General features: G+C 37.1%; 1 protein-coding gene across 2 annotated transcripts; it reads left to right on the top strand.

Annotated features, from left to right (window-relative positions):
* The first annotated feature begins 6,973 nt into the window (after positions 1 to 6,973).
* Positions 6,974 to 15,046, top strand: LOC103720103 (FAD synthetase, chloroplastic-like). 2 transcript variants are annotated; one of them, XM_008809658.4, is made up of 5 exons: positions 6,974 to 7,218; positions 8,685 to 8,854; positions 11,101 to 11,236; positions 13,892 to 14,067; positions 14,159 to 15,046. In XM_008809658.4, exons 1-5 carry the CDS (start codon positions 7,061 to 7,063, stop codon positions 14,647 to 14,649), a joined length of 1,131 nt encoding a protein of 376 aa, XP_008807880.2. In that variant the 5' UTR covers positions 6,974 to 7,060; the 3' UTR covers positions 14,650 to 15,046. The 2 variants fall into 2 exon arrangements, with proteins under 2 accessions (XP_008807880.2, XP_008807881.2); XM_008809659.4 differs by having other exon boundaries at positions 7,000 to 7,218; positions 8,637 to 8,854.
* Positions 15,047 to 17,029: the final 1,983 nt, after the last annotated feature.

The raw sequence follows: 17,029 nt of genomic DNA, 5'->3' as shown, positions 1-17,029 counted from the left end.
TGTAAACTTTCTACATCTTATATTTAGATATTTTCTTTGCCATCTACAGTTGGATCTTTAGATTTTTCTAATTTGTTCACATCTCAATTTGAATTATAGTATTTTTCAATCCATTTGCAATATATTTTTAAATTTTAATTTATTATTTTCACAAAATGGCAGTGAAAGAAAATAGAGAGAAAGGATGTTTTTGTATGATTTCTATGAATATAATTAGATAAAATTTTCTTATGTATATATCTAAAATCTAGATTTTGATTTTTTTTTCCTTGTTTGCATATATCAAAGGTTATATGTAATCTTGAAAAAAAAGGGGGAAAAAGAAATTTTTAGATAAAATATGACAGACAGAATCTGGATAGAATATTTTTAGATTTCAAAATTTTGAATTCTTTCGTTTTTGAAAATTTTAAAACTTTGAAATCTTAATGAAACTAGTAAACCAACTAGGTGCAATGCATGTTTGATAGGAGAGATGATAAAAAGAAAGCAATATAGTTTAATGTATTTGAAAATTTTATGAAATATATTTAATTTGGACTAATTATTATATTTTTTTAAAAAATAAATAAGTGGGATTCCTTGTATAAAAATTGAGAGATTGAGTGTAGTTAGATATTTCTATATTTTAAAGTTAAATCTTTTATTATATTTATCAAAATATCAGTATCTTCTGAGGTTTTAATTTTCTTTCTTTTTTTCAGTTGTTTCCATTTTTGCCACGATCAGCCAAAATATACGCATTCCAGCAAGATAAGAGAGATCTCCTCTCACCGCCCGACTAAACAAAGAACGTAACCGTTGGTGGCTCGCCCTGGCCGAGGGAACACCAAGGATATCTCTAGCCTGGACACCACGTCTCCGTTGCGATGCAGATTTGCATGCCGTGTCTTCATCATCATTTGTTTTGGATATCATTTGCTCGAGGTGGAATCTTGCTTGGACACTGTGTCCATGGTGCCTTACTCCCAGCCCAATGACGGGGATGATGCTGCTGGACTCTGTATCGAGTCCTCGTCAAGGCATCGCATCCTGAGGACAAGGTCGATGATGCTGGCTTGGGCTCCAACACCACTCCTTGGTCGTTGTCGGACAATGAAAGCCATAAGAACAAAAACGATAGGGTCTTCGAGGACTGGAGGGTACTCCTGAGGACTATTATGGAAAGGGCACTCTGTCAGATTGTTGAAATCACTAAGGCTATAATGGTTGCTTCATCTGAGATGGCTAAGAAAATCTGGGACCCCCTCTCTGTTGCTACAGTGCCCAGATTTGTCCTTGTTTTTTGGGAGCTCCCACCCCCTGGCCATCTCGAGATAAATTTTGATGGAAGCATGCCCGCTAGTGGTGACAGAGCTGGAGCTGCTTTTGTAATCATAGACCAAAACTCCAGGTTAGTTGCTGTAGGAGGGCGACGCTCTTTCAAGACATCAGCTGTTGGGGCGAAGCTCAGGGTAGCATGCGAGGGAATCTCCTATACGAGACAGGTGTTAGGGGCTGGGAGCATCATCCTTGAGGGTGACTACAGCCGTGGTGATTGAGTAGATTCTAAAGGAGAGGCGGAAGGGGACAGAACATCCACTTCTAGGCGATATCTGTGGCTGGTGCGGGAGTGTGATGCCTTCCAAGCCGTACAGATATACCGAGAGGCGTTCAGAAGCCCATCACTCTAGAGATATCCTCTGGACTCGGCATACTACAGTTTCTTCACCACCAAGTCGTCTCAAGTTGGCCTCTCACAACTAGTTTGCAAAATTCTCATCTGTGCTTCTTACTGCTTGTTTTCTCCAATTTAAAACTAACTATTTACTCTTCACATCTACAAGAGACACCCTCTTTACTGTTCCCGTATATGTGAATGATATTATCATAACTGGTGATGATTCCCTTGTCATTACTTTTGTCAAAAGGCTCCTTGATTCCAAATTTCATTTAAAGGACTTAGAACCTCTCAAATATTTTCTTGGGATTGAAGTTGCCCATTTTGCTCAAGGTATTTATCTCTCACAATGAAAATTATGCATTGGACATTTTAGCTGATGTGGGTGCTCTTGGTTGCCATCCATGTGATTCACCTATGGAGCCCATTCTCACACTATTTCCAAATGCGAGCCGAATCAGAGAATTGTAGGCCGCTTACTTTATCTTACCATTACAGGATCATACATTCTTTATCCTGTCAATATTCTCAGCCAGTCAATGCATTATTACTTTCTGCTTATTCAGATTCGGATTGGGCTCGTATCGTATTTCTCGAAGGTCCATCACAGAATATTGTACCTTTCTTGGCACTAGTTCCTATATCATGAAAGTCTAAGAAATGAGACGCCGTTTCTCGTTCATCTACTGAAACAGAATATGAAGCTATGCCAACGACTGCATGTAAAATTCAATAATTAAACAACTGGCTTCATGATTTGCAAGTCCCGCACAAGCAATTAGCTCTACATATTGCACACAATTTTGTCTTTCAAGAGCACACTAAGCATATCGAACTTGATTGCCACTTTATTCGCGAGAAGTTCTGCTGATTCCAAATCTATTCACCAAGCCTCTTGGCCGATAGTAGTTCCAGCGTCTAGATGTCAAGGTGGTTCTTGATCTCCATCCTCCAACTTGAGGAGGGCGTCTTGACCATCATCTGGCCATTTATCAAGTATTGGATAAGAACGATATATCATTTTGGATAAGAACAACATATCTTTGGTTATAACTACCGGATAAAAACAAAATAATTTCTCCATCGGAGAGCTTTCCTCTGAATCACCGCCCATGGAACCAGCCAATTCCACCGTCTATGTTTGTCGGATGCTTCTCAGCTCCGCAAAGTCCTCAAGTACTTGGATGGGATCGCGCGTTCATATCCAAAATATCGAATCCTAGAGAGAGATTGCTTTCATGCTGCTGTTACGAACGAATACGATCAGCGGATTGAAGCTTTACGGCGAAATGTTCTGCTGACTCTATGTGCATGACTGCGTTCCTCCAATGGGGATCCATGGTCTTGACGATTTAATTCATCTTCTTGAAGATGTCACAGATTTGCTTATTCACCCGGATGCTTTGGTTTCATGGTTATTTATTTGGCCATGGCCCGTCACTTTGAAGAGCACCGCTTGGCTCGGATGCAGAAAGGAGAGATGAAATTGCCGAAGTCTACTGATATCCTTGAATTGCTGGAGAGGAATTTTGGCTTCTTCGAAAGCATGTGCCAAGAAAAGCGAAGTACTTGTGCTATGACGCCACTTTGGTTTCTCATGAAAATGGCCGGCTGCATGGATTCAGGAAAATAAAAAATTTACTGAAGACGTGGCTAAAAAAAAAAAGACATGGTTAGAAGGTATTGCCGCTAGAATCTGGGTTGAGGTCTGCCGTTGCCCGATCTTGATTGAGGTTGGCTGATACGAAGATGAAAAGCAGATCGACCAAGAACCGAGGAAAGGCTTTAAGAGATTGAAGGGTTAGATGCCTCTTTGGAATGCAAATCCAATCTGAAAAGAAGTTCTTTTGCTAGAATGTTTTTGATGGAGAACCTTTCGATACTTAAGTTAGAAGTTCTTTTGCCAGAAGATTTTTGACGGGACCTTCTGATACTTAAGTGGAATTCTATAGCAACAATGAAAAAAATGAGAGAGAATGAGAGCAAAAGAGGGTTCGGAGCACTTATATATAAGAAAATTATTAGAGGATGCAGTAAATGCATGATAATGGTTAGTCGTGTGTTAACTGCATGGTAACAGTTTCTCACGTTATGCACACGGCAATAACTATAGCTTCTTTAGTGATCCTCTACATTTCTCTTTACTTGGCTTGACCAAAATAGCATCTCAGTCAGTACCAAGGTCATTCATTTCGGACCAAACCGAGGTCAGGGGTATTGGAATAACCCAAGGTCAAGATGGCCAATATATAAGGAGATGATGTTAATGATGCGGAGATTCGAGCCCAATGATTGTTGCAAGGTTCTTAACAATGTATAGGCTTTGAGTGGTGAGACCTTTTGCGGGAAGAAGAACCACCTTGAGAAATCAGGACTCTTTTGCGTCATGCAGACACGCAAATGAAATTTTTTGTTTCGAAGAATGCCGGGACAAGCAGCTACAATGGTACGTCGCTTTGTTGAGGTCTTCGATTGGTTGTTTTGATTATTTTTCCTGTCTACAACTTGAAATCTCATTCATAACTCTCTGGCTTGCAGCATGACCGCATTGATACAAGGATCATGCGGAGTCTTCATCACTTTCATGTTGGATCCCGTTTAATTAAACCCTGATCCCGTTTAATTAAAACCCACATTTGACAAGTGTCCCTTGAATTTCGTAAATCCTGATAATTACAAGGGCATTAAGGTATTTTCACAGTAGTGAAGGGTTATCTTGATGGGGGGTGACTCTTCACGGGTGTAACCACCTGCAGCGTTTGGTCAAGCATTAGATCACTTGCTTGGGCCTACCAGCTGTGTCTCCGATTGCCATGAAATTATTTTGCCACTTGCTAAATCTTTCTTGCAGGAACATGTGTCTCCGATTGCTATGAAATTATTTTGCCTCTTGGTGGCTGCCACCTGAAGGATCCCAGGAGGGAGAGGCTAGAGAGGAGGTTGACGCTGCGATGGAAATAAGTTTATTTTTTAGCACATTTTTTTTTTTTGGTTTCTTGTGTTTTAGCTTTGGAGACGTTTGAGTAGTTTTAGTTTGCATAGGGTTTTTTGTTTCATATGTTATCAAGTTGAATTTTTTCGTATGAATACCCTTTTAAAAATTTAAATTTGCATGAATACTTTCTTAAAATTTATACTTATTTCTGTACCATCATAAAATACTATTTTTGCACAAATGCCCTTAATATAATAGTTCTTCTAATACCATTAATAAAAACCATATTTATTTTTATTAAAAATAAAAATAAAATTTTGAAATTACTTTTTTTTTGTCTCCCATCGCGATCACTTCTTAATTTTTTTTTTTTTTTTTTGGCATCTACCCATTAAAGATATTTTAGTCATTTTAATTTGAAACCGTTAATTTTTTAACGGTACTAGATAGCATGGATACATATGCAAAAATAAGAACAAAAAAGGGGCAGAATAGTAAAACATGTATTTCATGATAGTATATATATAAATATTAATTTTGGAAGGCTATTCATGCAAAAAAAAAACTATATCAAGTTTTGAATATGTTTTGTTAAAGTTGTTCTGCTCGTATCATTGTCCTGTTTCATATCCATGCCGCATTCTTGTACAAATATTTAGGTCAATTTAGGTCCACGGGCCAGCCCATTGACAAATAGAGACCGGCCCCCACCTACATCCCCTCCCACCAAGCAAGCAAAAAAATAAAGAGATTAATAATAAACAAATAAAACAATAGATATTGGGGAGGGGTGGATGCAGAGGAGGGAATTATTTGATTTAGATGGGTGCAAGCGTCCGACATATGTTAAGTAATAATATTGGAATTTTGAATCAATTATAAAAAAAAAAAAGAAGGTATGATGATCTAGGGTATCCATGTGGTTTATAAAAGACTTGAAGCCGCTTAAAATTGTTATCCTGAACTTATAGTCTATGATATCTGCCAGAACTATCTCCTTTCCAGGCACCTGAAAAAATTAAGAATCATGAAAAACAACTTAGTTATTTCCTGAGAAAAAGTTAACTTTCTATAATTGTAGTATAATATTATGGAAATATATAGAATTAACAGTGACGTGGTTTTAAGATGCCCAGAAGCGGCTATAACATAATAGTCAGAGATAGCCTATTCTAAGACACAGTAATTTAGGAGTGGAACTGGCAGAGTAGATCAAGGAAAATGAGAGCCCATACGTGGTGGACAGCGGAAAAAAGAGGGGTAAGATCGAGGATGCTCGGAAGGTACTTGGAGCAGCATTATTTAGGGGCAATATGGCCTTTAGATGTTCGATTTGAAATGACAAATATAAATGCAATTGAGTATAAATAGTTTGAGAGAATAAATTTGACTTATGTACATAGTTAAATAGCTCGAGAGATTTGATTTATTTACACAAATATTAGTATTAATTAATTTATTTATTCATATCGTTTATAGATGGATTGAATGTAAATGCATTTATAAGGAATGTAAAGGCAGATTATAACCATTAGTACATTCAAGCCAAGTATGAGCTTCTTTTCTTTTTTATGAGAAGTAAGATAGGGAACCCCCAGCCAAAATTAGAAAAATATGAGATTTGAACCTAGGTCGACAACATCAACACCTAATAACTACATATTTTTTGAGTGTAGAAGGACTAATCTCTACCTTCTGCATTGTAGCCGCCTCTTTTATCAACTAAGCGATTTCATATAGGCATTTTTTAGGCACCCACATGCCAAATAAAAGAGGGCATGATGGACTCTCTTTTTCATATTTTAAGTGTCCCTGCACCCACCACAGAAAGAGCTACACAAGCATAGTCACCTTCGAGTGGAATACGCAAGCCGAGTGAGTTGAATAGGAAAGAAAGGCGTTTTGAGCGGGATAGAGTCCCACATTAGATACATTCACGAGCGAAAAACTAACCTCGTTGTACATGATCATGGAAAGCATGCTATACCAAAGATAGAATGGCAAAAAGATCTCAAAAACTATTATAACAATGTATTTACTCTAAAATTTGGCTGATGTGCTAACCAGACACATGGTGAGAAATATGAGCAAAGCTAGTTAGCTAATTAATGCATTATCGTGCACTCATAATAACTAATAATCCGGGACCGAATCGTGCATCCAAACATCAGAGTTTGGGACCGAGTACTATACCCAAATTCGCGTGAAAGAAGGGTTCACCTTCCTTCGCGCGAATCCACTGTTGGATCTCGCTTTGAGAGCTGTGCCCACCGATGATGGCCGACTTCGGATCGCTTTCGGATCCGTGCGCTTGGTGATCCAACGGTGGTTTCGCGCGAGGAAAGGTGAATCCTTCCGATATGGGAAAGCGAGCAAGCGAGGTGGCGCGAGACCGGTGAAGGGAAGACTCTCCTCGCTATAAGTAGGACGATTTAGGAATCTTGCGCTCGCAGGTGGCGACGGCGATGGAGAGGGGAGCCCTCCACTCCAATCTCCGCGTCGCTCACTGCTGGCCGCTCTTCTCTCGCTCTCCCAACGCCCCTCGCTCGAGCGGGGAGCATCGGCGGCTCCGTAGAACGCCTCCCCCCTGCTCGACAGAGTTGTTGCTCGCCAAGCGCTTGAGGTCGTCTGTCTCTTCTGGAATTCGTTACGAAAAGCTTTTTTTTTTTGGTTTCGATTTCTGTTTCTTTTCCTTGGTTAATTGTTTTGATTTCTTCGATTTTTGATGATTTTGGTGAATGATCTGTCTTTTTGGCCGCTTCTGCTTGCTTATAATCTTTATGCCGCGAAAACCCTAAAAATATCATGAGAAAACAGTGTATGATACGAGCTAAAGTGGTTGAAGTGAAATAAAAATCAAATAGATATCGCAGCCGCTTTTCGCCAAGCGCTTCGCGTCAGTTTATCTCTTCAATTTTGTAGGAAAAGAACTTTTTTTCGTTTCGGCCTCTGTTGTTTCTTGTTTGTGTATATTGTTTGCCTGTTCCGCTAATTGGATTTTGCAGTGCTTGATCTTTTGATAATTATGATTAAAAATCACTGCTTTGGTTACTTCTCGTTCCTTAGGGTCTGTGGTTAGGACCCAAAGAGAATACAATATATGGTATAGGACAGGTTGCAGAAATAATTCGGATTGTTTGAACTGCAACCAGAATCAAAAGGAAATACATTTGCTACTGACCGCATGACGTTCCTTTTCATCAACACTGTTTTCCTGTCTATAGAACTTGCTGTAAACATGGAGGCAGAAGGATTTGCCTTACATCATTTCTATATACCAATATGTTTAATTGCTCCCCTGGACATACACTTGTCTTCAAAGGTTTAAGTTCAAGATTATAATTCTTCATGTCCTTCAACGTGTTTGGTAGAATAAGCAACAACTTTGAAGATGTTTCAGTCAGTCTTAGGGGGGAAAGTGTGTCAAGCAGGGCTGGAACCCAATCTGAGACCATGAAACTTTGATTAGATTGGACTTAGTTGTTAGTTCATGCAAATCAGTACTTTGCTGAAATCACTTAAAGGCACGTGCCTTGCTAGACCTGATAAAAATTGGTCCAAGGACCCTTAAATTTTTAGAGTTGATCTAGACTCAACATGAAAATAACAGGACCTCAGTCTACTGACAAACAAATTGAATCTAGCTCTATATCTTAGTCATGGAGTTCAGATCATATCTGGGTTACGTTGGACTTTAGTTACCCAAATCGAAAGTAGGTGTGGAAGTGGATTCCAAATGTGACCAACTACGAACTACAAAAATGCGGAAGGTATGGAACAAAATTCCTCTTAAATAATTACACCCATGTTAGATTTAGATTTTTGATTGACTTTTATTTGAGCCATATTAATCTTACATGAACTTATGTGTGTTGATTTATTGTGTGCTTTTAATATTGTTCTAATTTGTTCACTCCTCATGTTGTCGCACAGTTTTTTGTTTGCAATTATTTGCTCTTTCATTTGTGAATCTAAGCTTCTATTTTATTTCTCATCAATTTTTTGATAAGAAAAAGCTTGCTTGGATTGATTCTTATGCAGAGATCTCTTTTTGTAAGTGATTATCCTAGTTTGTTTCTTTGATCATAGAGCTTGTAATTATTTGAAAGAAAGAGGATGCTTGATTCTGCATAAGGCACTCCCAAGATCTTCAATAAGAGTTTTCAACTCATGCGGACCACAAGAAGCAAATATAAATAGTGAAGCAATGAAAGATAAATGTCTTCTTGATTGTGGAGCAGATCAAGAATGTGTACTTGGTAGGTATATTCCTATATTCAGTCTTCCATTTGCTCAAATAAATTCTAAATAATGATGAATATATAAAATAATGAAGGCATGACCTACTTTACAACCTCTGTTTTATAGTATATTATGTTTTGCTTTTATTGAAGCTTGTCTTGGCTCGTTATTGTTTTATTTAGTTTGTATATCATGGTCCACAACTTAATGTTGTAACTTTATTGAACTCATCCAAATTGGTAATTCAATTCTTGTTTTTGAGCTCTCAATTGCCGGGACTTATGTTATAATTATTTAAGCAAGGTTTCTATTATCGGTGGTGACAGCTACACCAACCACCAGCGGTCACCGCAAAATGCCTTGAGATTCTTTTTTTTTTGTAATAGTATCAAATTTTTATTGTTTTAGAAGTTTCTTATAGAAAATCAGTTTGGTAGTAATGATTATTTTATGTGTTGTCAACTATCTGCTTTATAATTTCCGGAGTGGAGCCAAGATTTTTGTGTAGGGAGGCAAGATTCAAAAGCAAATAACAACCAACTTCTCCTCCCTTGCCCCTGCACCCCCCTTGAAAGAAAAAGAGAAATAAAAATAATAACAATGGCTAATTCCAATCTTCTCATTGTACAAAGAATCTATACAAATATCCAATCTAATCACAATGTTCTCTTTTCAATAATTCATCTTTATGATTTTTCAACATTTGATCAATTTAAGAGGACATTTCTTGAATGGATTGTTTGGCTATGCACCTTCCTCTTTTGTGTGCATATAAAAGGTATTTTGAATTGGATGGGAGTATAATTATCAAAATATATCAAACAATCTTGAACAATGAGACTACAAGACACTTGGACAATGAGACTACAAGACGACCATGTATTAAATGCTACCTTGAATAAAACCATGTGCAGGCTATGTGCCAAATTTTTGCTGATGAAGAGGGAAAATATAATGCACACATGCACATGTACGTGGTGCATATACATACATATGTGCATATCTTCACATGCACACATATGTAAAGAAGCCAAAAACTTTTGCTTCCAATGCTCATAAATGTTGATTTCATTATTTATTTGTTTGCCAAAAGACTATTCTTACTCTTAGACCATTCCAAAGTTGCTAGAAGGGGCACGTGGCACCCTTTTGCAATATTTTCATATTTTAGTTTGTCAAGGAACTCATTCTCTCTTTTTTTGGCTCACACACAAAAAAAAGTTTTTTAACGAACTCAACACTGATTTGAGATGTTGGGTGGTTAACAGTGTTGCATGTACACGAATATGAGAATTGCATATAGATGTATATCCAAGGGTTTGAAACAACAAGAGGGAAAAGGAGATACGAGAATACATAAACTATAATTTTAACTCATTGTATATTTATACCTTTAAATATTGCTTGTTAATGTGTTTCTATATATGTACTTTTCATTTAAACCTCCCAATTAACTATAGGATGCAAGAAAAACAATATTTTGTAAAGTTATTTCAATGCCGACATTCTTAAAATATCTGAAAATAACAAATACTCACTCCCAATATCAAAATGGATGGTTAAACTCATTGCTCGAAGAGTTCAACTCTCAACCGATCATTAAAATGGTGATCAAAGAACTTCATAAATATCCAAGTATCTAATACATATCCAACTCGGATATGTAATTGACACAGATTTTTGGACATGCGAGTGTTCAAGTAATGCAAGTGGTTAACTTTTCTAGGTATTTTAATAGGAAGAATAGATTAGAGGTCTCTAGTATAGTTTGAGGTGTTGGGTGGTTAAATATTTGGGGTTATTTCGAGCATGGAACCGGCAGACAATTTTCAAGGAACTAGATAGGCACAGGAACAGTGGGATTTTGGTTATCTCTGGAGAGAACTGTGAAAAAAAGGCAACAAAGGGTGCAATATATTTTAACTAGGGGGGTGGTCACCGCTCATGACTGTATGGTATACTAGAAAGAAATCACAAAATATATGTGGCTCCACCCCGATGTGATCATCACTTATGCTTCTCTTGACTTATTGCAGGTAATTTGTTTTTAAGAAAGGTACATGCACAATGTGCAATTATTTTTCCATTTTCTATTGTTTATTGAGATTTTCCCTTATATGCGACATAAAATTAGGCATTAGATTTATGAGTTAACATGGCTTTTAACAACGTTTTTTGACTTTTTCTTGTATATTGTGCGCATCTCTATACCTCTCTGTATACATATGCACATTTCTAATTGTTTTTTTGGTACCCACTTTAGGAGGCATAGTTGCATTGGGAAAGTTTGATGCTCTTCATATTGGTCATCGACAACTTGCAATTCAGGCATCAAAAGCTGGGACTCCTTTTCTATTATCATTTGTGGGAATGGCAGAAGTACTTGGTTGGGAGTCAAGGTACAATTGTTGATATATTATTTTTCCAAATGTTGGTTACATATCTTTCCTTGTCGTTTTAAAGAGGAATTTAATCAGAGTAATTTAAACTTCAAAAGGATAAATTCTTTTGCATGTTACTATGTATATAATGAAGATCAACATAGTAGGATATTTGAGAAAGCCTTGAAAAGATTCCAATATATAGGGGAGGAGAAGAAGGAGAAAAGGAAAACGAAAGTAAGAAACCTGTCAACCATAACGAATGAGTAGTGGAAAATTTATCTTGATGCTTGGAGCTTTTTCTGGCACAACAGAACAAATATCACCTTCTTTTCTTATGTGGCCATATTATGCCCTTTCTGTAGTGTTACAAGAAGAAGACGGCATAATCCTTGCTAAATCTGTACTCTTTGCTTGGATTTATGCTGACTTAAACTCATGGTATGAAGTTTCACCTGGAACTTTAATACTGAAAGTGAATTGTTTTGGTTTCAACCAGAAAAAAGTAGAGACTAGGGTTGGTTTTGTTAGCTTCACTGAAGCTAATCTATGAGGTCATAATTCTTGTATTTATGGGCTATCTATGTCATTTTTTTCACTTCTTTCAATACAGAAAGCATTTACTATAGATTGGACTTAGATTTGCTGGTTTTAGTGCAATATTTTGTTTGAGATGCAGGTGGAAGTAAAAGCAAGGTAGGCTTGAACTTTGAAGTACTACTGTTTGGGGGGTTAGCCCTCATATCAACTTATGGTTCGTTGACATGCTTCGTTATGGCATGTGATACGTACCTTGGTATTCCTCAGTATAGTGACTAATGTATGCGGATGCGGTGCAGTCGGTTCTTTAAACTTTGAAACAAAAGTTTTGATGCAGGTTTTGCAATTCTAAGGGGCTATTTGGTTAACAAGTTTTACTAAAACAGGTTTATAAAAAATTCAAATTTAATGAGTTTTACAAAAATGATTTTTGGTCATTTTTTCATAAATCCTGTTTTGCCAAAGCGAGCAAGTGATAATCCTGAGAACATGTTTTACAGAGAATCATGCTTCTCAATTAGTTATTTTAAAAAAAGTCACAAGAAACCAAGTAACTCCTAAAATTCAGATCTTATGTCCATTTTGATTTTCAGAAGTTAGATTGCCGTTAAACAATAAAATTCTGTATTTAGTCTAGATATTTTTTAGAATAATAATTTAAAAACTCTTTTTATTGTCTCAATGCAGAACTGCTGAAAAAATACGTCGAAAGGTCCAAAAGGACCAAAACAATATGATATACTTAACCATGATATCTAAGTTATGTTCCCATCTTAATTTATATTTCTTTTTTTTTCCTTTCCTCCTAGTTTTAGTTGACTTTTTTTTTATTAGTTTCAAACAAACTAGCTAGAACTGGAGAAGGAACTGCTCAGATGGAAACTCCTTCCTTTCCAACCGGATTCATGAGTGAAGGAAAACCAATACTAAATTTGGCACCAAGTTTTCAGACCTTACTTTTACCGAAGCAGAAATTATTTAACCATAATAACTGACTAGAGGCAAAATTCACACAAGAGCCCTGAGCTTTATTCAAATCTTTAGAACAAATACCAGTTTCTCTACCTCTTTAGTCGTGTTATTTTTGTTATATTTAAGTTGCAATAATAGGAGAGAAAGAGCTTAAACAAATTTAAACCATTTGATCAACTGATTAATTTGGGATAGCTTGACTCTCAAGTTACCGAAGACTACCTAAACAGCACTATCTATTTCTTATTTTAGGAGGAAAGAATTTAGACTCAACTCGCTATCACTACACAATGTCCAACTCAATTAAGCTTGAAATTACTGAGTGACCTGCATTCCATTTTATTCTTGATTTGATTGCATCAGGAGGAGCCAATAAAGGCAATAAACGAAGTGCATAGTGTGACAGAACAGTTACTAGGCATGGATGGCACTTAAAACCTTGATTAATTCTAAATGTACAGCCACAAGATTTTGACTTTTTTGCATATTTACTTTATGGCATTTATACTTCTTTGGGTCAACTCAACTAGTCAACTGATCTGTATAGAAAACCAGTTTTCAAAGTCCCTATCTATTAGCTGTGGGAGCTACCAATTAGTTTGTGTTTTTCACTTGGCATGTTCTGCCAAATGCTAGTGCTACTTGATTAGATCTTCCCTTTGCCAAATTCTAGTACTAGTTGATTGGATTTTCCCTGACAATGACCTTCTTCCCAGCAGCACAATATTTCTATGGAGAACATATATTCCGTATCCTAAATATTGATCTTTGTTGCGTATATCTATCTTCCTATGTGATGATTCTATTGTAAGAGGAATGCTGTACGTGTGATAGATTCATGTGGCTTGCAGATTATATTCATCTATACCCTTCTGTGGCTTTTTTTTTTTTTTTTGGCAAAAACGCCCATCTGTGGCTTTGGCACTTCACGAATGAAAATTATCTCAAACTTCTGCACAGGCTTCCCATAGTCCAAAATGTGACCGAAAATGAATTCTTTCCTCTTGGGCCTCAAATTCTGTGTGTATGTGTGTGGCTTGCAGATGATATTCATGTATAACCATGTGTGGCTTTAGCACTTCACAAATGAAAATATAATTGGAAGTTAGATTTGTTAATTAATTTCTCTAGTGAACTTAAATTATCAAAACTTCTGCACAGGCCTCCCATAGTCGCAAAATGTGACCGGAAACGGGTTCTTTCCTCCTGGGCCCCATATTGTGGTAATGAAGTTCCTCTTGAATATCAAGTTGAATTTTCTAATGTTAGACATCTTACTCCACGGCAATTCGTTGAAAGGTTGTCCAAGGAGCTCAAAGTAAGTGGAGTAGTTGCAGGTATCAAGCATATACTTCTTGTTTTCCTCTAGTTATTTCCACAACTACATTAATTGTACCAATTGGTGATCTTTTGAGTCATTTTTGGCAGGTGAGAATTATAGATTTGGTTATAAAGCATCTGGTGATGCGTCGGATTTGGTGAGGCTTTGCAAAGAGTATGGTTTGTCTGCATATATTCTGAGCTTTGTCATGGACAAGACTCGATGTTATAATGGGACAAGTAAAAGCATAAATGACAGAGGACAGGTATCATCCACTCGTGTTCGCCATGCTCTTGCTATGGGCGACATGGAATATGTAGCGGAATTATTGGGGAGGAAGCATCGTCTTGTGTTGATGTTGGATGACCAATGCCTTTTCATGCATAATAGAATTTTGGTTTCTAGATCTTGCATGCTAAACCAGCCACCAGTGGATGGTCTGTATGAGAACTGCACTCTTCTATTGGATAATGTGTTTGTTGGGCCATGCAAGGTGGTCATTAATGATGAAAAAATTGATATAGAATGGGATGGTAAAAGCAATTGGGTGCAAAATCCTGTTCGCAGTGGCCAACTCCTCAGTATAGAGTTTGGCTGATAGAAATTATGAGGGCATTGATGACTTGAATGAAGCAAATGGTATCCCTCTTTTTTGATCAGCCCAAGGGTGGACTCTACCTCAAGGGACAAACAGCTCGAGTTACATCTAACTGGCTAATATCAAGGGAAGACGTGCAAGGAGTATTTCAAAAGGTATCCGCCTACAAAATTTTTTAGTAATTTATTTTGAATTTATAATAGAAAAGCATAGGTCGGAACAGGAAAGTGGTTAATCTTATGTTCATGCTTGATATTTATTTGTCACATAAAAATAAAAACATCTCCCATTTGTTTATTTCTCTGTTATCTAAATTTAAGGGTCTGTCAGGATGATTTTTCGAACCTTGGCCTGACCTAAATCTTGACTCTGCATTTTCATTCGTTTTTCCTATCCAGAGCTGTTGTATTAGCTTCTTTCTATATCTGTAGCAGTGAAATAGTAGATTACTTGAGCATGGTATTTTATGCTAAAAGGTGTCTGGGTATGCCATTTTTATTTGCCATTCAACAATTAACTCTTGACTAATTGGAGGGTAGGGCTGTGCAGAGGTCACAGATGAAGCTCGGGTTGGGTTAATTGTAACCCATCCAAAACCAACCTGTGGCTTCGATTTGGTTTTTCTTATTACTACCTAATTTGGGAAGGCCTTTGCAATATGATCAGGCTTTAATTTTATAACAGGTTCCCAATAGAAAGGTCACACTGTATTCTGTACATACATTTTTCCTATTTATCTGAATACAAAGCTTGCTCGGTTCTGCTACAGCTCCCAATATCGCACTCTAGAACCTAGTGACTTTAGTAGGCCTACTCATCCTTAATCCATCTAACTTGTATTATATTTGTACTGAAAATTTTAGGGATGAGCCTGAGTTTACATAGAACTAAATTATGTACATTTACTAGAGTTCTACGGCCGGGCGAGGAGAAGAAGGGATGGATATATTCTCACAGCAGGATAAATGGAGCCCATAAAACTCAGCAGCTGTTATTGGTTGCATGCATAGCTGTATTTTCTACGTTTAGACTAGAGGAGATCCATTTACTTCAGAAATAGAGCCTACTTCAGAAAAGTAAATTATGTAGGGCTCATCTAAATAGTGCTCATCTATGGCCAATGACCATAGCAGCTACTGCTAATTAGCATTCTGTGAGCAGCTTGTGTCCTTCATGAGTTGTTTCTGGGGACACCTCTTATTTGGATCGAGAGAGAGAGAGAGAGAGAGAGAGAGAGAGAGGTGAAATGCTTCATGAAGTGGGAAAACAAGCTTGCATTGGTTGGATATAAACCAGACTCCTCTCGGGCAGCAATGGTGGCCGAGCTTGATAAGACTCAGACGCTTCGATTCCACCATGAGAGGCTAGCTATAGCTTTCGGGGCTGCTTAACATGAGAACCGTGACACCAATGAGGATATTGAAGAACCTAAGGGCGTGCAAAGGCTGCCACGCCATAACTAATTAAGCTTATCTCACAAAAGTTATAGTGTTGAGATCATCGTGAGAGACCGGACTAGATTCCACCATTTCAGAGACGATCTACGTTCTTGCGTGGGATTACAGGTGATAGTTTGGAGGACATATCTCATTCCATACATAAGCTCAAGCTACCGACCGGCTGAGGAAGTCTCTATAAAATGAACTAAATTGGTTTAGATGAGGAAGATCGTTTCGTATTGAATCGGATTGAAATAATGAGGAGGCATAAGCTCGAGCTCATGGTGTGACAGACAATTTGAACAAATCAGTTTGACTCAGGAAAGAGTAATTTTCATTGTGCCAGATTACACGTAGATCTAGTCTGATCGTATCGGTCTTATCTGGCTGTCCTTAAAAAATAAGGCGGACTGGTATTATATAGCTTTAATATGATAAAATTATAACTATATATTCAGATCCTGATTGGATGCCGGAGCACTCTATCTGCTGATAAGATATGCCTTAAGGCCGCATTTGGTTCGAAAATAAAAAAAAATGAGAATAGTAAAAAGTAGGTTTATGGAAATAGCTACATCATAAGTCATGCTAATTTTTGTTTGGTTCCCCTTTTGAATAGCAAAAGATATCTTTGTGGAGTAGCTTTTGAACAATTAATGATTCTTTTATCCATTAACAAAAAAGTAAAATTAGGTACAAAAAGTATCTTTATACCATAGAATAATTTATGACAATTCCCTCTTGAAATAGTTATGCAAATAATAAGCAAATTTGACCGACATAACCATTCCTAGGCTATATATTATTTCCAAACATTATTTGGCACATACTAGACAAATCTCATGCCGACTTTATGCATGAAGCAAACACAATCTAAGAGAAAATTTAAGAGATGGAGCAATGTCCTAATTACCTTGAAGGGTAAAAGGCTTCATTATCTC

The sequence above is a fragment of the Phoenix dactylifera genome, chromosome 16, assembly GCF_009389715.1.
Source record: "Phoenix dactylifera cultivar Barhee BC4 chromosome 16, palm_55x_up_171113_PBpolish2nd_filt_p, whole genome shotgun sequence".
Lineage (NCBI taxonomy): Eukaryota > Viridiplantae > Streptophyta > Magnoliopsida > Arecales > Arecaceae > Phoenix > Phoenix dactylifera.
Note: the sequence above shows the minus strand (reverse complement) of the source record. Positions and strands in the feature narration are given on the sequence as shown.

Excerpts from the sequence above, each read along its gene's own strand:
- LOC103720103 (XM_008809658.4), top strand. The coding sequence starts at position 7,061 with ATGGAGAGGGGAGCCCTCCACTCCAATCTCCGCGTCGCTCACTGCTGG. Across the intron at positions 8,855-11,100 it reads AGATCAAGAATGTGTACTTG|GAGGCATAGTTGCATTGGGA; the intron begins GTAGGTATATTC and ends TACCCACTTTAG. Across the intron at positions 11,237-13,891 it reads GTACTTGGTTGGGAGTCAAG|GCCTCCCATAGTCGCAAAAT; the intron begins GTACAATTGTTG and ends ACTTCTGCACAG.